The following is a 23,809-nucleotide window of genomic DNA, read 5'->3' on the forward strand; positions in this document are numbered from 1 at the left end:
CAGTGTCACTTCTGCTAATCTTATGTTCCACACTGTGGTTCCAGTAAACTGGACCTGAAGGTACCTCCTTCCTCAGTCAGCATTCAAACTTAGAACCAGAAGGGGACACAGGTGGGGGAAATTTTAATAAGAAAAGTGAGGGGCAGCTGGGTGGCCCAGTTGGCTAAGTGCCCGACTCTTGAGTTTGGCTCGGATCATGATCTCACAGTTCATGGGTTCAAGCTCTGTGCTGACAGCATGGAGCTTGCTTGGGATTCTCTCTTTCCCTCTCTCTCTGCTCCCCGCAAAGGGAAGGGAAAGGTAGGGAAGGGTAAGGAAGGGAAGGGGAAAAAAGAAAAGACAGAGAAAGAAAGAAAGAAAGAAAGAAAGAAAGAAAGAAAGAAAGAAAGAAAGAGAAAAAGAAAAGTGAGTAATCATAATGGAACTGGATGGAACAAATTCAGTCTTCTGAATGGCTCTCTCCCATGTGGTAACCACTCTCAGAAATTTTTTTCTCTCCTGGGCAACTGTGAACTGCTAAAGACTAGCAAAGAAAGGCAGTTATAGTTTGGTTGACACTCTGGTGAATTCAAAACTATAAATCTTCTCTCTTCTCTTTTCTACTTCCCTTTTCTATCCATCCTCAAATTATTTATAACCAAAAGAACAACATGGATCCAGACTGATATATAGTAGATTCTGAAGAACACTTCCATTTGGGAAAAAATGTGAAAGGAGAATAGATACTTAACATGTTCCTGTGGAGGTCACATTTGGTGGTGCTTTGCAGGTGTGAAGGGGTGGGATTAGTACCATACTACTCTCATGGGACCATTATATACATGATTTAAAAAGAAAGCCGAACCAATTATACCATCAAATTACCGGGCAGGAGACATACCTCAGGGGTAGTAGGACACAGTAGCGTACTATAACGCCCAGTACCCACACCATTGTGAGCCGCAGACTGATGTAATGGAAATTTACATTGGTCCTTGTGAGGAGATTCCACGACACTAGCTCCTCTGAGGAGAACCTCTGGGTCACTTCATCTTCCACAATGGCTTCCAAGCCCTTCTTGGAGAAATAAAACACGTCAGACAGCTCAAAGTCCCTTCCTCGCAGACCAGAGAGCCCTTTTTCCATGGGTGACTCATCTCTTTGGATAATACCTTAAAAGAAAGCATCAGAACATGAGAAAATGCCATAGAACACAAGAACTGACCAATGAAGCAACTTTGTACAGAAGACAAGTAAACAGATTTAATGGGTAACACGAAGTAGATTTCAAAAATAAAAGACAAGCAACCACAGTGGGAAAAGAGGTGAAATCACTGAGTCTGCATGAAATGGCCTCTACTGAATGACTTCAATTCACTACTGGTCCTCAGTAGCCTTTTTCTTGTTGCATTTCCTCCCTCCATACTGCTAGCGAACAAACTCTCCAGTATAGAACTAGACTGTGTGAAAATAAAACCTTCTGTTTACCCCTGATAAAAACCATAAAACCAAAATGCAAGCAAAGTGGCAAAAGGTCTTTACCACAATTGGCAAAAGGCTGATGTTTTTAATATGCAAAAATTATTTAATAAGAAAATCAGTCTCCTGTGAAAAAGTGAGCAAAGTTCATGAACTGAATTCATGGAAACATTAATAGTTAAGATAATCAGAAATGTAGGCAAGAGTGTTCACTGTAGCATTTTCCATTATAATCGATCCAGACAATGAGATATAATGCGTCTAATAAATACCCTAGTTAATAAATACTTTAATGTTAAGTGAAAAAAAGGCAAGATCTAAAACTATAGTTCGATCTAACTCTATGAAATATATATGCATAGAAAAAATGTCAAGAAGGCCACATTTAACAGTTATCTCTGGGCAATACGATTAGATTTTCCTCCTTAAACAGTAATTGTATTTCCCATAAGGAAAATAATTCAAAGATTTTTAAGGTACCATAAATTTTGTAAGTTGAAAAAATGACTACTGTCACCCAGTTCTAACTACTAAGTGAGAGTCATAGATGAGATCTTTGAATAAAGAGTAGTTACACACACAGTGACAAGACCATCTGATTGCCCCTCTGGGGTGTGTCGCAAAGGAATTTACCTCCCAAAGTAGAAAAGTCTTTTCTTTTGAAAGAAGATCCCTTTTGATTGTCTCACTTTCCAGTTTACTGGGAAACCAGTGAGGAGAGTGAAGAGTGCTATATTACCTAACCGCTGGAGAACAAGTGCATGCATCCATAGATGAAGAGGTGATATATCAGTTTTTTGAAGGAATGGAAGCATAAGGCACTGGAGTAGAAAGTAAAGAGGACCTGGAGTCCAAGGTCAAGTTCTGTTTAGGACAAAAACGGCTCTGTGACTGTATAAACAGACAAGTCACCTAAGTTGGTGCCCTCCTTTACAAAATAGGGGGTGGGAAAAGTTTTAGCTTCCTTACAGGACTCAAGTTACACGATTTTCCTTTTGGGTTTTTGGGGTGGTTTTTCTTTTTTTTTTTTTTTTTTTGGTTTGTTTGTTTTGTTTTTGGTTTTTGCCAACATGCAAACTAATCACCTTAAATTCGAGCAATAAAGCAAGTTCTGAGATGATTAGATTATCTTTTCCAGCCATCAAGTCTAAGTGGTTTAACCTTTCTTCACCACCTCTGAAAAGGATTTGATTCCTATTAGAGGATGACCCAAGACAGTGTCACTGGTGAATTACCCTCTTGCTCTGTGAACACTGCAATACCACTCAGAGCAGCTTACTCAATCCAAGTACTGACCAATATTTAGCGGGGCAAGAATTTCATTATTTAGCAATATATAGGGTTTTTGTGGGTTTCTTTTTTTTTTTTTTTTAATTAAAAAAAAAATACCTCTAGAAGGGTAGGGAGAACAACCTATTCAGCAAATCTCAGAATGAAACACACTGGAGACAAGTGGACAGCCGTTCTAAACATAATGTTTTTTGGAGGGGCCAGAGATAAAATTTCAAGTTTGAGTTGCCTCATTATTTAACTGAGCGAGGAGAGAGATCTGTAAAGAGGAGCCAGCCCCCAGCGCTTATCCACTTGATGTGCAATATTCTCTCTGCCCCCTGACCTACTTAATTTTGTGGAGCTCAAATAAAATATAACTCAATTTTATATTTTTGTTAAGCCTTTCTTTTTAAGTTTATTCATTTATTTTCAAGAGAGAGCGAGCACAGGTGGAGGAGAGACAGAGAGAGGGAGACACAGAATCTGAAGCAGACCCCAGGCTCCAAGCTGTCAGCTCAGAGCCCAAAGTGGGGCTCAAACCCATGAACCGAACTGTAAGATCATGACCTGAGCCGAAGTCGGATGCTTAACCGACTAAGCCACCCAGGCATTCCTTGTTAAGCCTCTTTCAAAAGTATGTGGGTGACTACAATGCATCTAATTGACTAAGGATTAATTTCCAGAATATATTAAGACATACAAGGGGTGCCTGAGTGGCTCAGTCAGTTAAGCGTCAGACTCTTGGTTTGGGCTCAGATCACGATCTCACAGTTTGTGAGTTCGAGCCCTACATCGGGGTAAGAGCTGACACCGCAGAGCCTGCTTGGGATTCTCTCTCTCTCCCTCTCTGCCCCTCCCCGACTCGTGCACTTTGCCTCTCAAAATAAGTACACAAACTTAAAAAAGAAAAGACATACAAAAAAAATAAGAGAAATAAGAGAAATACAAAAATATATGGCAAACAATTCATAAAAAGAGTAAGCCTTAATAACTACGCATTTTAAAAGATGTTCAACTCCACTATAAGCAGAGAAACACAAACAAAAACCACAATGAAATGCTATTTCATACCCATAAAGATTAATACAAATTTTAAATTGAATAGTATCCAGTGTTGGTGAAAATTTGGAAAACAATTTGGTACCACCTAGTAAATTTAAAGAAATTCGTAGCCCAAGACCCAGCAACTCTCCTTCCAGGTATACCTCAGGAAGACTTTTGTTTAATAATTTCGAATCTACAGAAAAGTTGCAACAATAGTTCACTTTACCCACATTCATAAATTGCTAACATTTTGTCACATTTGCTTTATTGTTCTATCTCTAGATATATATAAAATGATACTTTTTTCTGGACCACTTGAGAACAAATTGCAGGCATCATGCACTTTACCCCTAATATTTCAGCACTGATTTCCTCAACACATGAAGTTTTACTTATTTAACCACAGTACAACTGTCGAAATCAGGAAAGTGGACGTTACTACAATACTAGTACAAATGTACAGCCCTTTTCGAATTTTGACAATGGTCCCAGTAATATCCTTCATATCATTTTTTCTGGCCCAAGATTCAACCAAGGATCATACATGATATTTACATGTCATCTCTGTAGTCTCCTAATTATATGAAAAAGTTCCTCAGCCTTTCTTTGTTTTTCAAGATATTGACATTTTTAGAACTACAAACCATTTATTTTGTAGACGGTCTCAATCTGGGTTAGTCTGATGTCTCCTCATGGTGAGAGGCATGTTGTACACTTTAGGCAGAAATACTATATGAACGATGTATCCTCCATGCACCACACTGGAAACATGTGACGTCTGTCCCACGATTAATGACCTGTTCCTTTGACTACTTGGTTTAAGATACTTATTACCAGGTTTCTCTACTATAAAGTTACTATTTTTGTCTTTTTGATTAGTAAGTGGAGAATTATTATCTCTAAGTATGTATAAAGGAGAGACTATGGAAATATTGAGACTATGGAAATATTTGAGACCATGGAAATATCCTGCTCTTCAAACCTTCACCCAATATTAGCAGCTATTAATGGTCCTACCTGAATAAATTGGTACTATGTGTATTCTAAAATGGTATTTTCTCACTCCTTCCCCATGTATTATCTGGCATCCCACCTTAAAGAAGAGCTTTTCCGGGGCGCCTGGGTGGCTCAGTCAGTTAAGCGTCCGACTTCAGCTCAGGTCACGATCTTGCAGTCCGTGAGTTCAAGCCCCGCGTCAGGCTCTGGGCTGATGGCTCAGAGCCTGGAGCCTGTTTCCGATTCTGTGTCTCCCTCTCTCTCTGCCCCTCCCCCGTTCATGCTCTGTCTCTCTCTCTCCCAAAAATAAATAAAGTTAAAAAAAAAAATTAAAAAAAAAAAAAGAAGAGCTTTTCCCTCATGCTCAAGCGATTCTTATAAAATTGTGCAAAGTAGACATATATAAGAACATCTGCCACATTGTGTGCAATAGCAAAATAGCGGAATCAATCTAAAGGTACATAAGATAGATAGCAATGTATTAAAATATCAAATCATTATGTTGTACACCTAAAACCTACTGTTGTGTTAATTATACCTCAATAAAAATAAATACTAAAAGGCAGTTCATATAAAAAAGAGATGGATACATACAGTGCATACTACACAAGAGCTAAAAGAAATTAACTAGAACAATTACTCCCTTAGGTAATTTGCAAACATCAGCAGGAACAAACAACTCAGAATGATATGTGGAAGGTGATATTTTTATAGAGCTTGAATAATGCAAAACAATAAATACTATGTATCGTTTAAGGATATATGCATGTATAGGGGGAATATGAAAAGATGCATAAAAATAATAAACATTAAAATCAGAGTAATAGTTTCAGGGGTTGACAGGGGAATGGAATCAGGGAGGGATACACCAAAGAATTTTATTGTTTCTGTAAAGTTTTATTTATTAAACTAAGTAGTGGCTACACATGTGCTATACCCCCCCCAAAAAAAGTTACATGAAACTGAAGATTTTTCCTAAGATAAAGATCTATATTATAAGAAAGCAGGTACCAGCTTAGAAGCTCTTTAATAAGGCACACAAAATATGAAAATGGGTATTATTTTAAAATTAGATGTCAAAAGCAGCACTACTAAATATGTAATATTACTTCCTTCCTGAATTATATTGACTACGATGGTCAGAAACACTGATTCAATTTACCCTAGGTATATCTTCTGAGAGAAAAAAAAATATTTAATTCAATCAACACATAGGGGATACTTACTCTGCATCAGGCATCAAAGTACACGTTAGAAAGAAAAAGAGGAAATATTTCTTTTGGCACGAAGACGCATTTATAAATAGACTGAAAGTCTTCAAAATATAGATTAAAAACACATACTGGATTTAACTAGCACAGACACAATTTTGATATCAGTTTTTATTGTCATTAAGGAAACCTAGTTATCACCAACAAATTAGTCCTGATCCTTCAGGATCCTTCATAAACTGATGAGACCCTGATTCTAGGAAATATTTCCTTTTGTTTCATAAATCAAAACAGTAAGGCCATAAACATTTGAACTTTGAAATGCTTTGGCCAACCCAACAAGGTTCATGCTTGAATGAAAATAAAATGAAAAAACTATCTCTATCTAATGCAAGAGATTAATTGCACAAGCTGCCCTGTGCCCTGTGCCCTCAGCAAGTCATGGTACATAAATAATCAGCTATGAAAGTCCTGTTAAATGGAGGCTAAAGTTAAAACCATCTCAAATATAATTAACTCTAAATTAGCTGAGCGAACTCTTGGAATGACTGCCCATTTATAAATCACAGTAGTTTTTCAATCCTCTAGTTGTAAAGCATATTTCTAAGTCAGCAGTTAGGGAAAATTAGGGCCCACTACAGACCAAAAGTGTATACAATGGACTTTATACAGAGAAGTTGATCTTTAATCTACGAATGGGCTATATTCCAAAAATCAGAAGCTTAGAGTTCAAAACACACTCTCACCTGGAAACTTGAATTGAACTAATCTGTTTGAGCTAGAAACCTATCCAATCATAAGCCCAACTAACCCCAAAACATAGGTGATCATCTACTAGTAATACCATGAAGTAGAAATCTCTTTTAGCACTGTTTCTACCAGAAATTTTTTAATTAAACCTGGTTTGGGGGCACCTGGGTGGCTCAGTCAGTTAAGAGTCTGACTTCAGCTCAGGTCATGATCTCACTGTTTCTGAGTTCAAGCCCCTTGTTGGGCTCTGTGCTGACAGCTCCCAGCCTGAAGCCTGCTTGGGATTCTCTCTCTCTCTCTCTCTCTCTCTCTCTCTCTCTCTCTGCCCTTCCCCTACTTACATGTGTGCTCTCTCTCTCTCAAAAATAAATAAACATTAAAAACATTTATTTTTGAGAGAGAGAGAGAGACAGAGCGCAAGCAAGGGAGAGGCAGAGAAGGAGACACAGAATCTGAAGCAGGCTCCAGGCTTGGAGCTGTCAGCACAGAGCCTGAGGCAGGGTTCGAACTCACAAGCTGTGAGACCAAAATCGGACACTTAACCAACTGAGCCACCCAGGTGCCCTCCAAAAAAAATTTTTTAAGAAAATAAATTAAATCTGGTTTGGAATTAACAAAAATATACTTCCTTATCCTGTAGTGACTTGGAGGGGACACTGGGAAACTTTCAAGGGTACTGATAATGTTCTTTTTTCTTGATCTAAATGAGAGATACATGAATAAATTGACTTTGGGAAATTAATTAAGTTGTACATGTATAATTTTACACTCTTGCCTATGTAAGTTTCAATTAAAAAAATTTTTTACTTGCGATCTGCTGTACAATATTGCCTATAGTTAACAATATTGTATTATACACTTAAAAATAATGTTAAAAGGATAGATCTCATGTTAAGTGTTCTTACCACAGTTTAAAAAAAATAAAATGGGGGGCACCTGGGTGGCTCAGTTGGTTAAGCGCCAGGCTTTGGCTCAGGTCACAATCTCGCGGTTCGTGAATTCGAGCCCCACGTCGGGCTCTGTGCTGACAGCTCAGAGCCTGGAGCCTGCTTCGGATTCTGTGTCTCCTCCTCTCTCTCTGCCCCTCCCCTGCTCATGCTCTGTCTCTATTTCTCAAGAATGAATAAACTTAAAAAATAAAAATAAAAATAAATAAAAATAAAAATAAGAAAGAAAGAAAGAAAGAAAGAAAGAAAGAAAGAAAGAAAGAAAGAAGAAGGAAAGAAAAAAAGAATTGGGGGCACCTGGGTGGCTCAGTTGGTTGAGCATCTGACTCTTGATTTCATCTCAGGTCGTGATCTCACAGTTCATTTATAAATCACAGTTTTTCCATCCTCCAGCCACACTGTACTGACAGCACGGGGCCTACCTGGGATTCTCTCTTTCTGCTCCTCCCCTGCTCACATGCCCTCTCTCTCTATCCCAAAATAAATAAACATTAAAGAAATTTAACAATAAAAAAATTAAATTAAAAAAAGAAGAACTGAAGGAGGCAGTATCTGTGAATCCCCTGTTTTGGTGATTTATCCACTACAGGATTACATAAATACCTACTTCCATGATCAAAAAAATAAATAAATAAATAAATTCATATCCCCCTAAGCAAGTGGACAGGGAGGAGTTTACCTGTCTCTGCACCAGCCATTGGGACTGAAGTCCCTTTCCTGGTGTGAGGAGCTCCTCTGAGGGGCTGTGGTCCTTGGCAAGGAAGCCGGGCGTACATTCTACCCCCACCAGACTCCAATATCCTCCCTGACTCACCCATGTGATTAAAGAAGAGACCAAAGTAAACTAGTCGCAAAGATTAACTGCATGTGGTTGGAGTCGGGGGTGGCATGGACCACTGCTGCTGGCTTTAAAGAACAAAAATATGCAACGTCAAGCTCCAGAGAAAGAAGACCCACATTCAAGTGATCGCTTAGATTTAAAGACTGAAAGGTATTTATTGTTTTTTTTAACGTTTTATTTATTTTTGAGACAGGGAGAGACAGAGCATGAACAGGGGAGGGTCAGAGAGAGAGGGAGACACAGAATCCGAAACAGGCTCCAGGCTCTGAGCTGTCAGCACAGAGCGCGATGTGGGGCTCGAACTCACGGACCACGAGATCATGACCTGAGCCGAAGTCGGCTGCTTAACCGACTGAGCCACCCAGGCGCCCCAAGACTGAAAGGTCTTTAGATGGTTCTCACAAGTAAGGGCCTAGGACGGATCCTCAGACCACCAATCTCTGTTCTCGTTCTTTTCCATCAGTCATCATACATATGAATATATCCATCGGTGCATCAACTAAATAGCCACCTAACTGTACAGATTTCCAGCCCTCCCTTTGTCACCTTTTATCACAAAAATTTAGCTGTAACACGGCAAGGCTAAACGCTAGATACACCATGTGCAAAAAATTCCCTGGGCCAATAGTCAGGTTATAATTTCTATAATTTACATAATTAGGGAATTGACTATGCTTATTTCACAGTGAATCCTTTGTGTTCCTGATTACCCCTGCTGTCCTTCCTATGTACTTTTTCAAAATCCAGTGTATTGTTACTAACTTAGTTAACAATGGTGTCAGGGTTGTTTTTTAAAAAGTCAATTTTTTGAGATGTATATACTGAAGTACTTAAAGGTGAAATGGCATATTCTCTGGGATTAGTTTTAAACTACTTCCATAAAAGGACGCATTAAGGTGAGAATATGGTGTTTCTGATAGCTTCTCTGTATTCTCTAATTTTCTACCTTGCTCACATACTGCATCTGTAATTTAAATTTTAATTAAAAAATACTTCCACAAAGGAAAAACTGAAAAAAGGACAGATGATGCAAATTCTTGTTGAATTTGGGTGATGGGTATAAGAAGATTAGTGACACTATTCTTTATACTTCTTAAAAATAAATGCTACATTTTTTAAAAATTTGTTTAAGAAACTCGTTTGAAAAGCCAATTTCCTCATCTAAACCAAAAGCATTCATTCATTTAGTCAGTCGTCAGCCACTCTAGAGAGAGCATGTCAGGCACTAAACACAGAGGAGAGGGAAAAGGAGCTAGACTAGGCATGGTTCTGCATCAAAACATCTTGGGAACCTATAAAAATACAGCTGTCGGGGGGTGCCTGGGTGGCTCAGTCGGTTAAATGCCCAACTTCAGCTCAGGTCATGATTCCGCGGTCTGTGAGTTTGAGCCCCACATCGGGCTCTGCGTTGATAGCTCAGAGCCTGGAGCCTGCTTCAGATTCTGTGTCTCCCTCTCTCTCTCCCCTTCCCCCACTCACACTCTGTCTCTCTCCCTCTCTCAAAAATTAATAAACATTAAAAAAAAATACAGCTGTCGGGGCCCAACCCCAAATCCACTAAACTAAAACATCAACTACATTTTTAAAAATATACATGAGTGGAGGGGCACCTGGGTGGCTCAGTTGGTTAAGCCTCCAACTTCAGCTCAGGTCATGATCTTGCGTGCGGTTCCTGAGTTCGAGCCCGGTGTTGGGTTCTGTGCTGACAGCTCAGAGCCTGGAGCCTGCTTCTGTTTCAGTGTCTCCCTCTCTCTCTGCCCCTCCCCTGCTTGCACTCTGTCTCTCTCAGTCTCTGTCTCTCAAAAATAAATAAACATTAAAATAAAGTTCACTGAGCCACGTAACCTGGAGAAATCTCATAAACATTATACTTTGTGGAAAAAATAGGTACAACAGAGCACATAGTGTATGATTCCATTTATGTGAATTCCAAAAATAGTTAAAACTAATTGATGACTGAAATCAGAAGAGTGGTTGCACAGGGACCGAGGGATGAGCACTATATATGGTCAGGGGCTTGAGAGAGCTTTTGAGATTTGGGGTATGTTCTTTAGGGGGACTGTAACAGGTTCTTTGACAGGTCTATAAATACACAAACATTCATCTAGCTGAACACTTGATATTTGTGCATTTTAATATATGTTAATTGTGCCTCAATTTCTTAAAAATAAGAAAAATGTTACATTTAAGAGTCTCCACAATTTCTTGCTATAATCCCAATTAGAGGCTCCTGGCAATCATACATATTTTTCCCCTGAATATTTTTAAATTTCCCATCCTAAACTAGAAGACAACTGACAGTTATTGAATGTTTTCTGATGCCAGACTCTATGCTAAACGCTTGACACCTGCACTTCCATAATCCCCATAACCCTATGAGGTATTGTCTGTTACCCACATTTTACAGATGTGGAAACTAAGACTCAGTAGGGTTGAGTAACTTGCCTGGGGCCGCAAAGACAATAAGGAAGAGAACCAGGATTTGAAGCCAACTCTGTGACTCCAAAATGAAATGCTTCCTCACATCCGCAAGCTTCAAATTCCACATCACCCTCTCCAACACCTGCCCTTTGACAAGTCCCAAATGTGTACAATCTTTCCCATCGACTCCACATCATGCCCAGTTCACCTTGCTAAATAGAAAGCCCTGAGTAACAGTTCTTACAAGTATCTATCCTATCTTTGAGGGAAGGAATGGAACTTTGATGCAGGAAAAACTATACATGGCCTCCACCTATCATTAATCTGGATATGTACTTGTCACTAACTGACTTAGACTTACTCATCCTTCCCAGATAATTGTAACCCAAGTCACTTAAAACAAACAAACAACAACAACAACAACCAAAAAAAACTAGGGGAGCAATCTTTCATAGCCAGGAACACATTGATTAGGTCTCTAATGCCTTCTCATGATAAGCAGCCCCTGCTTGATGCTTCCCTAATTCTGTGGTTCAGCCAGGTCTGAGTTGTCCAAGGAAGCTCTTCTGTCGAACTTATGACTCTATGACTTCAGCACACAGATGTCCTTCTGGTACTTTGCTCTTCAAGTCCTCGCTGTGGCAGAATCGGCTGCCCCATGCATCTTATAGGTTAGTCAAGGTTTAGAAAGAATAATCACCCCTGGTGTTTTATTGTTGTTGCTCTTAGAAATACTTTAACACCTTCTGCCTCCTCATTAACCTTGTCACCCAGCCAACCTTTTTAGGAAACAGCCTCCATCTCTTTTGGTTCCAACAATCTGTTGTGCCTTCACCCATGACTCTAGTTTTGAGTTCAAACTCTCTGAGCCAAAGATAGATTGACCGTGAAGGCAGTAAGGTTCATCTTCAGTCTCTTCACCTGCACGGCTCCTTCCAAGGTCTCATCCCTAATTTTTTATATTCTCTCACCTAAAGATTAGGCTCTCCAAGTTGTATAAGCTTCAGGCACCCACAAAATTACATTTGCCCTTACCTCTGAATCACATTATCATTTTGTTGCTACAAGCACCAGATCTGTGATAAACCATTCACCTTGCAAATTAAATTGATTTAGAAGGAGAAATACTTAAAAGATGAGAGAACCGGGGCACCTGGGTGGCTCAGTCGGTTGAGTGGCCGACTTCGGCTCAGGTCATGATCTCGCGGTCCGTGAGTTCGAGCCCCGCGTCGGGCTCTGTTGCGGACAGCTCAGAGCCTGGAGCCTGTTTCAGATTCTGTGTCTCCCTCTCTCTGACCCTCCCCCATTCATGCTCTGTCTCTCTCTGTCTCAAAAATAAATAAACGTTAAAAAAAATTAAAAAAAAAAAAAAGATGAGAGAACCAAGTTATTACCAATAAGTATTAGAACATTAGAACCAATAAGTACACAGACACACATTAACATATTTCTGCTTAATTTCACATATTAGTGATAATATATTACCGATTTGATGATCAAATCAGCAATATACTCATTAGAGGACTGCTGTTGCCTAGGTTGTCTTTTGGTTATTGTTTTAAGGTCTGAAGTTTCTCTAATTTTGAAAGTGGAGAGGTTGAAGAGACATGCAAAAAACATGAATACAAGCAAAATGAAAAAAAGCTCACTACATAAGTTTCACATGTGTCCCTATCACAGTAAAAATGCTTTAAAAAACTAGATTATTATATGTCATATAACAGACCCATAAAAAGAAAAGGAGGGCAAAATCAGCACAAATATCATGATCTATCATAAATATGAAAAGTGCTCAAAATTAATGCTGGCTTAGCATCTCCTTTGGTTTCCTAAGAGGTACTCGATCACAATTGCCTCATTTTAAAACAAGCATTAGTTACAAAACTACTCATGCTCTCCCTGGCAATGCTTCCCCAGTTGGCACATTTAAGAGTGACATTCAACTTTTAAGTTTAATTTTATTTTTTGACATAAAAAAGGGTAAAGTTTACTTTAAACACCTATATACCCCACAAATTAATCCAATTAAGGAAAATAAAATAAATATGGACGAAGCCCATATATAATACAAAATAAGAATTTACAAAGGAGAAATAATATAAACAAAATTATAAAAATCGTAAGAAAAAACTTTGCACAAAGTTCTACACAAATTTAATAAAAATCTGGGCAAAATGGATAGTTTTGGACAAACAAACTGGACAAACAAGTCTGGACAAACAAAACCAAAAACACGTGGCTATTACTAACACCAAGAGATGAAGGCTCTAAAGAGAACCGTTTGTAAAAATAAAATAATGTGTAGGGAGTAAAAAAAAAGTTTCACCGCCCCCCACCCCCGCCAAGCACCAGACCCATAGCTTTACAAAAAATTCTACCAAGCCTTTAAATCTAAGAAGGAAGAGAGAAAAGGAAGGATGAAGTTAGGAGGTAGCTAATACACTAATCTCAAGGATCAATTGCAACAATCCTAACCCCAATTTGACAGACAGTTTCCAGCATTACATTATGACCAGACAATGTTTAGTGCATAAATGCGAAGGTGGCTCACATAGTAAGCTATTAATGAAATTTACCATAATATGTCTAAGGGGTAAAATATATATTCATCACCAAAAAAGCTGAGAAAAGTATGAAAAATGCAACATTCATTCTTCATTTAATATACCAAGAGTCAAGTACTTAACATGAGATAGAGAGCTAGAGCAAAGCGAGTATGATGTTTACTGGGAAGACATAGACAGCACTACCGCCTGTCCCCACCAGACCCGCAGCTAGCATCACTGCCCTTCAGCAATGGACCAGAGTAGCAGCCAGTGCACTTAGACAAGTGAAAGAAATCAAGTAGAAACTGGAAAAGAAATCAAGGACAAACTAAAGTTGAATAAGAAGTGATTAAATCATCACTATTTTAAGTTAAAATAACTGCATACCTGAAAAAAAAAAAAAACAGACAGAAAATCTGAAAACCTACCTACAGTATGAGAATTCTTACTTTTATATCCTCCTACCTTACTAAAATCACTTTCCAGCATTGAGTGACACATTGGACCAGATGGACTTAACAGATACAGTCGGAACTTTTCGTCCTAAAGCAGAAGAATACACATTCTTTTCAAGTGCACATGGAACGTTCTCTAGAATAGACCACATACTAGGTCACAAATCAGGCCTCAACAAGTACAAAAAGATTGGGATCATGCCATGCATATTTTCTGACCACCACACTATGAAACTTGAAGTCAACCACAAGAAAAAATTTGGAAAGACCATAAATGCATGGAGGTTACACAACATGATGAATGGGTCAACCAGGAAATTAGAAATAAAGAAAATACATGGAGGGGTGCCTGAGTGGCTCAGTTGGTTGTGCATCCGACTTCAGCTCAGGTCATGATCTCATGATTCACTGGTTCGAGCCCTATGTCGGGCTCTGTGCTGACAGCTCAGATCCTGGAGCCTGCTTTGGATTCTGTGTCGCCCTCTCTCCTTCTCTGCCCCTCCCCTGCTTGCTCTCTCTCTCTCTCTCTCTCTCTCTCTCATATTCTCAAAAAAAAAACATTAAAAAAATTTTTTAAAGAAAAAAAGAAAATACATGGAAAGAAGTGAAAATGAAAACACAATGGTCCAAAACCTTTGAGGTACAGCAAAGGCATTCCTAAGAGGGAAGTATATAGCAATACAGTACTATATCAAGAAGCAAGAAAAATCTCAAATAAATAACCTAACCTCACACCTACAAGAAGCTAGAAAAAGAACAAAAAATGAAGCCTAAAGCCAGCAGATGAAAGGAAATAATAAAGATTAGAGCAGAAATAAATGATATAGAAACTAAAAAAAACAACAGAACAGATCAATGAAACCAGGAGCTGGTTCTTTGAAAAGATCAACAAAACTGATAAACGTCTAGCCAGACTTACTACAAAAAAAAAAAAAAAAGAGAGAGAGAGAGAAAGACAGAGAGACAGAGAGAGACAGAGAAGACTTAAATAAAATCACAAATGAAAGGGGAAAAATAATAACCAACACCACAGAAATACAAAAGATTCTAAGGGAATATTGTGAAGAATGATATGTCAACAAATTCAGACAACCTAGAAGAAATGGGTAAGTTCCTGGAAACATATAAACTACCAAAACTGAAACAGGAAGAAATAAAAAATTTGAACAGACCAATAACCAGAATGATATTGAATCAGTAATCAAAAATCTCCCAACAAACGAAAGTCCAGGACCAGATGGCTTCAAAGGTGAATTCTACCAAACATTTAAAGAAGAGTTAATACCTATTATTCTCAAATTATTGCAAAAAATAGAAGAGGAAGGAAAACTACCAAATCATTCTATGAGGCCAGCATTACCCTGATACCAAAACAACCCAAAGACACCACAAAAATAGAGAACTACAGGCCACTATCTCTGATGAACATAGATGCAAAAATCCTCAACAAAATATTAGCAAACCGAATCCAACAATATATTTAAAAAATCATTCACCACGATCAAGGGAGATTTATGCCTGGGATACAAAAGTGATCAATATTTGCAAATCAAGGTCCCATTATTTCCAGAATGGCTTGCCATCTGTCATCTCTTCTTTCTCCGCTTCTCCCTCCCTTTTCCTGTCTAATCCTACTTCTGCAAAGCTAAAGATACATGGAACTTTGAGACGCCCTCATCTAAAGAAGTACTTTATTAACCTGGCATTTGAGGCCTTTTAGGACTTAACTTAAACCTATATATCTATCTAATCTTAACTCCTATATTCAACTCATTTTCACTTATTCTAGTTCCAGCCAAACTAAATCAGTCTTTGGGCTCCTAATAACTTCCTGGGTTCTCCCACCCTCCTGCTTTTCCATACAATTTCTTCCACCTGATGACTCTAGTCCTAAAATCATTCAAAATTATTCACATCAGCAGAATACCATCCCCCCCCCCCTTTTTTCAAGCCCATGAACCACGAACTCCATTCATTACATGATGCAGGCATTGTCTTAACCAATTATAAGCAAAGATCAAAAAAAGACCAAGTTAGCTCGGGAGGAGGAGCCAACATGCCAGAGAAGTAGGGGGATCCACACTTCCCGCTTCTCTCAAACAAAGAAGTGCATAAGCCAAAAGAGTTTGAACACCAGAGCCTGGGAGGAAAAGAGACTGAATCTACCAGAAAGAAAATGGGAAAGCTGGAAAAAAGATAGGGGTACTCCAAAGAACAAATCAAAGCATACCTGGTGGGAAGTCCAAAAGCACTACGAGTAGGGTAATAAAATAACAAAAGTCACAACAACAGAGAGCAAGTAACAACCTCTGAAAAAACACCTCCTGAAGGGCCAGGCCCTGGAGAGTATATGACCCTCCTTTAATACAGCAGGGTTCACCGGTGCAGAGCACACAACAAGCTTTTAAAATGCATAAGGGACAGAAAACTAGCCAAAATGACTAAATGGAAGAATTCTTCTCAAAAGAAATCCCAGGAAGTGGTGACAGCTAACAAATTTATAAAACCAATTTAAGCAGTATAACTGAACAAGAATTTAGAATAATAGTAACAATATTAATCACTGGGCTTGAAAAATGCATAGAGGACAGCAGAGAATCTATTGCTATAGAGATCAAGGGACTAAAAAATAGTCATGATGAATTAAAAATGCTATAAATGAGGTGCAAAATAAAGTGGAAGTGGCCACAGTGCAGATTGAAGAGGCAGAGGGGAGAGTAGGTGAGGTAGAAGATAAAATTATGGAAAAAGAGGAAACTGAGAAAAAGAGAGGTAAAAAACTCCAGGAGTATGAGGGGAGAATTACAGAACTAAGTGATACAATCAAATGGAACAATATCCGTATCATAGGAATTCAGGAAGAAGAGAGAGAGAAAGGGGCTGAAGGTATACTTGAACAAATCATAGCTAAGAACTTCCCAGATCGGGGGAAGGAAACAGGCATTGAAATCCAAGAGGCACAGAGCACTCCCTTCAGATGTCACTTGAATTGATCTTCTGCATGACATATCATAGTGAAACTGGCAAAATACAAGTATAAAGAGAGAATTCTGAAAGCAGTCAGGGATAAACAGGCCTTAACATACAAAGGTAGACCCATAAGGGTAGTAGCAGACCTATCTACTGAAACTTGGCAGGCCAGAAAGGAATGGCAGGAAATCTTCAATGTGATGAACAGGAAAAATATACAGCCGAGAATCCTTTACCCAGCAAGTCTGTCATTCAGAATGGAAGGAAGGATTAAGGTTTTCCCAAACAAACAAAAACTGAAGGAATTCATCACCACTCAACTAAGCCCTACAAGAGATAATAAGAGGGATTCTGTGAGTGAAATGTTGCAAGGACCACAAAGTACCAGAGACATCACTATAAGCATGAAACCTACAGACATCACAATGACTCTAAACCCATATCTTTCAAAATAACACTGAAGGTAAATGGACTAAATGCTCCAACCAAAAGACATAGGGTATCAGAATGGATAAAAAAAAAACAAAACAAAACAAGACCCATCTATTTGCTCTCTACAAGAGATTCATTTTAGACCTGAGGACACCTTCAGATTGAAAGTGAGGGGATAGAGAACTATCTGTCATGCTACTGGAAGTCAAAAGAAAGCTGGAGTAGCCATACTTAGACAAACTTAGACTTTAAATTAAAGTCTGTAACAAGAGATGAAGAAGGACATTATATAATAATTACAGGGTATATCCATCAGGAAGAGCTAACAATTTTAAATGTCTATGCGCCAAATACAGGAGCCCCCAAATATATAAAACAATCAATCACAAACATAAGCAAACTTATTTATAAGAATGTGGTAATTGCAGGGGACTTTAATACTCCACTTACAACAATGGATAGATCATCTAGACACAAGAACAATAAAGAAACAAGGGCCCTGAATGATACATTGGATCACATGGACTTGACAGATATATTTAGAACTCTGCATCCCAAAGCAACAGAATATACTTTCTTCTCAAGTGCGCATGGAACCTGCTCCAAGATAGATCACACACTGGGTCACAAAACAACCCTTCATAAGTATAAAAGAATTGAGATCATACCATACACACTTTAAGATCACAATGCTATGAAACTTGAAATCAGCCACAGGAAAAAGTCTGGAAAGCTTCCAAAAGCATGGAGGTTAAAGCGCATCCTACTAAAGAATGAATGGGTCAACCAGGCAATTAGAGGAGAAATTAAGAAATACACGGAAACAAATGAAAATGAAAACAGAACAATCCAAACGCTTTGCGATGCAGTGAAGGCAGTCCTGAGAGGAAAATACATTGCAATCCAGGCCTATCTCAAGAAACAAGAAAAATCCCAACTACACAATCTAACAGCACACCTAAAGGAAACAGAAGCAGAACAGCAAAGACACCCCAAACCCAGCAGAAGAAGAGAAATAATAAAGATCAGAGCAGAAATAAACAATATAGAATCTAAAAAAACTGTAGAGCACATCAATGAAACCAAGAGTTGTTTTTTTGAAAAAATAAACAAAATTGATAAACCTCTAGCCAGGCTTCTCAAAAAGAAAAGGGAGAGGACCCAAATAGACAAAATCATGAATGAAAATGGAATTATTACAACCAATCCCTCAGAAATACAAGCAATTATCAGGGGATACTATGAAAAATTATATACTAACAAACTGGACAACCTGGAAGAAATGGACAAATTCCTAAGCACCCACACACTTCCAAAACTCAAACAAGAAGAAATAGAGAACTTGAACAGACCCATAACCAGCGAAGAAATTGAATCAGTTATCAAAAATCTCCCAACAAATAAGAGTCCAGGACCAGATGGCTTCCCTGGGGAATTCTACCAGACATTTAAAGCAGAGATAATACCTATCCTTCTCAAGCTGTTCCAAAAAAATAGAAAGGGAAGGAAAACTTCCAGACTCATTCTATGAAGCCAGCATGACTTTGATTCCCAAACCAGACAGAGACACAGCAAACAAAGAAAACTACAGGCCAATATCCCTGATGAATATGGATGCAAAAATTCTCAACTAGATACTAGCAAATCGAATTCAACAGCATATAGAAAGAATTATTCAGCATGATCAAGTGGGATTCATTCCTAGGCTGCAGGGCTGGTTCAATATTCACAAATCAATCAATGTGATACATCACATTAATAAAAGAAAAGATAAGAACCATATGATCCTGTCAATCGATGCAGAAAAAGCATTTGACAAAATTCAGCATCCTTTCTTAATAAAAGCCCTCGAGAAAGTCGGGATAGAAGGAACATACTTAAACATCATAAAAGCCATTTATGAAAAGCCCACAGCTAACATCATCCTCAATGGGGAAAAACTGAGAGCTTTGCCCCGAGATCAGGAACATGACAGGGATGCCCACTCTCACCGCTGTTGTATAACATAATGTTGGAAATTCTAGCATCAGCAATCAGACAACAAAAGGAGATCAAAGTCATCAAAATTGGCAAAGATGAAGTCAAGCTTTCACTTTTTGCAGATGACATGATACTCTACATGGAAAACCCGACAGACTCCACCAAAAGTCTGCCACAACTGATACATGAATTCAGCAAAGTCACAGGATACAAAATTAATGTAAAGAAATCAGTTGCATTCTTATACACCAATAATGAAGCAACAGAAAGACAAATTAAAAAACTGATCCCATTCACAATTGCACCAAGAAGCATAAAATACCTAGGAATAAACCTAACCAAAGATGTAAAAGATCTGTATGCTGAAAACTATAGAAAGCTCAAGAAGGAAATTGAAGAAGATACAAAGAAATGAAAAAAACATTCCATGCTCCTGGATGGAAGAATAAATATTGCTCAAATGCCAATACTACCCAAAGCAATCTGCACATTCAATGCAATCCCAATCAAAATTGCACCAGTATTCTTCTCAAAGCTAGAACAAGCAATCCTAAAATTAGTATGGAACCACAAAGACCTCGAATAGCCAAAGTAATATTGAAGAAGAAGACCAAACAGGGAGGCATCACATCCCAGACTTTCGCCTCTACCACAAAGCTGTAATCATCAAAACAGTGTGGTATTGGCACAAAAACAGACAAATAGACCAATGGAATAGAATAGATAACCCAGAATTAGACCCACAAAAGTATAGCCAACTAAACTTTGACAAAGCAGGAAAGAATATTCAGTGGAAAAAACATAGTCTCTTTAACAAATGGTGCAGGAAAAACTGGACAGCAACATGCGGAAGAATGAAACTAGACCACTTTCTTACACCACTCACAAAAATAAACTCAAAATGGATGAAGAACCTAATGTGAGACAGGAAACCATCAAAACCCTAGAGGAGAAAGCAGGAAAAAGCCTCTCTGACCTCAGCTGCAGCAATTTCTTACTTGACACATCTCCAAAGGCAAGGGAATTAAAAATAAAAATGAACTACTGGGACCTTATGAAGATAAAAAGCTTCTGCACAGCAAAGGAAACAACCAACAAAACTCAAAGGCAACCAATGGAACGGGAAAAGGTATTTGCAAATATATATCAGACAAAGGGCTAGTATCCAAAATCTATAAAGAACTCACCAAACTCCACACCCAAAAACCAAATAATCCAGTGAAGAAATGGGCAGAAAACATGAATAAACACTTCTCTAAAGAAGACATCCAGATGGCCAACAGGCACATGAAAAGACGCTCAACATCACTCCCCATCAGGGTAATACAAATCAAAACCACACTGAGATACCACCTCATGCCAGTCAGAGTGGCTAAAGTGAACAAATCAGGAGACTATAGATGCTGGAGAGGATGTGGAGAAAGGGGAACCCTCTTGCACTTTTGGCAGGAATGCACACTGGTGCAGCCGCTCTGGAAGACAGCATGGGAGTACCTCAAAAAATTAAAAATATTACCCAGCAATAGCACTGCTATGAATTTATCCAAGAGATACAGAAGTGCTGATGCATAGGGGCACTTGCACCCCAATGTTTATAACGCACTTTCAACAATAGCCAAAATACAGAAAGAGCCTAAATGTCCATCAACTGACGAATGGATAAAGAAGATGTGGTTTACATATACAATGGAATACTACTTGGCAATGAGAAAGAATGAAATATGGCCATTTGTAGCAATGTGGATGGAACTGAAGAGTATTATGCTAAGTGAAATAACTCAGGCAGAGAAAGATAGATACCATATGTTTTCACTCATATGTGGAACCTGAGAAATTTAACAGAAGTCCATGGGGGAGGTGAAGGGGGGGGGGAAGTTACAGAGAGTGAAGGAGGCAAACCATTAGAGACTCTTAAATACTGAGAATAAACTGAGGGTTGATGGGGGTGGGGGAGTGGGAAAAGTGGGTGATAGGCATTGAGGAGGGCACCTGTTGGGATGAGCACTGGGTGCTGTATGGAAACCAATTTGACAATAAATTACATTTAATATAAAAAAGAAAAAAAGACCAAGTTACATCAAACTCATGAAATGTCTTTCCTAAGTTTCTAAAACAAGCTTATTCTAAAGGACACAATGGGTGGCTTTTCCTATGGGGGTAAGGACAGAATGGCAAAGCAATGGCTTTCCTTAGGGAAAAAAGGACATTAGTTCTTTTTGTTGATTACAAAATACCTGTCTTTCTCTCTCCTTGAATATATACCCTGAGACACACGCTTCTCTACTGACTGGTGACAGGCTTGTTGTGCAGAATGTCAGATGAACATCAAAGGCTGAACACCATCACATGTTGGGATTTCACAATGCCTGCTGGCTTCACACACTTGAAATCTGTTCTGGAGAGGTCATGTGGATTGGCCACTGGGTGCAAATAAACTGACTGTTGGGAACATTTGAGCCATTGAAAACGAAGATGCTCATTTATTTGTGTAGATTTGTTCCAATGTCATCACAGAGGCAAGGAAAGGAAGTGATCTATATGCCTGATAGTCTAACATAACAACCTAAAAAACTTACCACACTTGGGAAAAAGGGGACATACACTTAATCCTTGCAAAGGCTTTAAGTACTGCACATAGTCTACCAAGTAGGCGAATGTTATTAATTACTCATAGCCAAAACCTATACTCTCTGTCCAGTCTTAATCTCCTTTTTACCTCCTTCCTTTCTTCCTTTCTTTCTTTCTTTCTTTCTTTCTTTCTCTCGTTCTTTTAAAGATAGTCTCTAGAATTCATTATCAATTTCCTCTTTGTGTAAGCCAACAGAATTCCACTGGTTGCAAAGTGATACCAGAAATCATAATGCTGTTTTCTCTTATAACTTGAAGAAGAATGTCACTTCATATGTATATGCACTGTCTCTGAAGTATTTTAGCTTTTTGTAAAGGCCAAAGTCAATGTTCCTCCAAGTTGCTGTCCTCTGCAGACAGTGCATTTTCCCTTTTAAAGGTAAAAGGGCCAAATTATCCCACCCACAAAGTTTGTCTATGGCATTTCCTACATCCTCGGGCTTTCAGGTCCATTCCATTTCCCAGGTGAAATGAGTCAGTGCAGGCTACCCAGCACACAACACCAGAAAAGCACACAGGCAAGGCCCATCAATTCCAGAAATGCTGAGGCAAGACAGGGTGAAGGCTCTAAGACCCTAACAGAAAAGCGGACCACATCTCAGCTTTTTTTTGTTCACCAGGTGTCCCCAGAAGTTACAGGAGACATAAGGGCTCTGCGGGTTCTACTCCCTGAGGAATCTTCAAAAAAACAAAATAGGACTCCAGGGAATTAAAGTTCTTCTCTAGTCAGCTCAAGTTTTGAAGGAAACAGAACTCTGAGAAAGAGAAGTGGAAAAACGAGGCGCCTGACCTAGAAAGGAGAGGAGGTACAGAAAGAGAGCTTTCAAAACACTGGGGTTGGCATACAAGGGGAAGGTCCCTGTCTAAGAGCTTTGCCCATCCCCAAGGCATCCAGACATCACCAGCTTCTTCCTACCCCAACCCAAGAAAAGGACTCTGTCTAATCACAATTCTAACAGGCTTTCTCCTTTCCCTGAGCCCCGAGAGCCAATCCTGAACAACAATGGAACCACCACCATCTTGCTCCCCATCTCCCCAGCCTTCTGTGTACCAAGCATGCTTTGGCACTCTAGCCTGTCACCTTCTTATTCTTTCAAAAACTTATGCTTTCTCAAAAGCTTCAGCAAGAAAACAGAGAACTGGGAAATGCCATTATAAAACCTCCTAGAGGGAGGAGAAAAGGTGAAGAGGGCTTGATTGTCATGACTTATTGGCAGAATAAAGAGCCGATGAAGAGCTTTCTTGATTCCTCTGCCTATGGAGCCAATGACCCACAAACAGATACATAGAGACAAACACACACTGAAAAACTTAAGTTCTCAACTACATATTCTATTTTTTTTTTTCATTTAATGTTTTTATTTATTTTTGAAGGAGAGGCAGACAGAGCATGAGCAGGAGAGGAGCAGAGAGACAGGGAGACATAGTATCCAAAGCAGGCTCCAGGCTCTGAGCTGTCAGCACAGGGCCCGATGCGGGGCTCGAACTCACGAACTGTGAGATCATGACCTGAACCGAAGTCAGACGCTTAACCAACTGAGCCACCCAGGTGCCCCAACTATGTATTCTATTTGTAAAACTTCTCTGTATTATAATCTACCTACTAGCTTGGTTTAGTTTTATGATCATTTTTTGCTTAGAATCTCTGTCTTACATGTAACAATTCTTTTACTTTACAACATTCTTTTTGTTCCAACATTTCTTTAAATTTATTTATTTTAGGTAAGATCCATGACCAATGTCGGGCTTGAACTCACAACCCTGAGATCAAGAGTTTCATGCTCCATGGACTGAGCCAGCCAGGTGCCCCTCTTTTGTTCCATCTTTTATGGATGTGGAGGGAAAGAGGGATGGCTTC

The 23,809-nt window shown here is 38.9% G+C and overlaps 1 protein-coding gene across 2 annotated transcripts in view; it reads right to left on the reverse strand.

Annotated features, from left to right (window-relative positions):
• Positions 1-23,809, reverse strand: part of GPAT3 (glycerol-3-phosphate acyltransferase 3) — a 63,856-nt gene that overhangs the window by 20,504 nt on the left and 19,543 nt on the right. For both annotated transcript variants that reach the window (XM_047856999.1, XM_047856998.1), the window contains exon 4: positions 881-1,151. In XM_047856999.1, the coding sequence (XP_047712955.1) occupies positions 881-1,151 (271 nt within the window). The remainder of the gene's footprint in view (positions 1-880; positions 1,152-23,809) is intronic.

Source organism: Prionailurus viverrinus, chromosome B1 (assembly GCF_022837055.1).
Source record: "Prionailurus viverrinus isolate Anna chromosome B1, UM_Priviv_1.0, whole genome shotgun sequence".
Taxonomy (NCBI): Eukaryota; Metazoa; Chordata; class Mammalia; order Carnivora; family Felidae; genus Prionailurus; species Prionailurus viverrinus.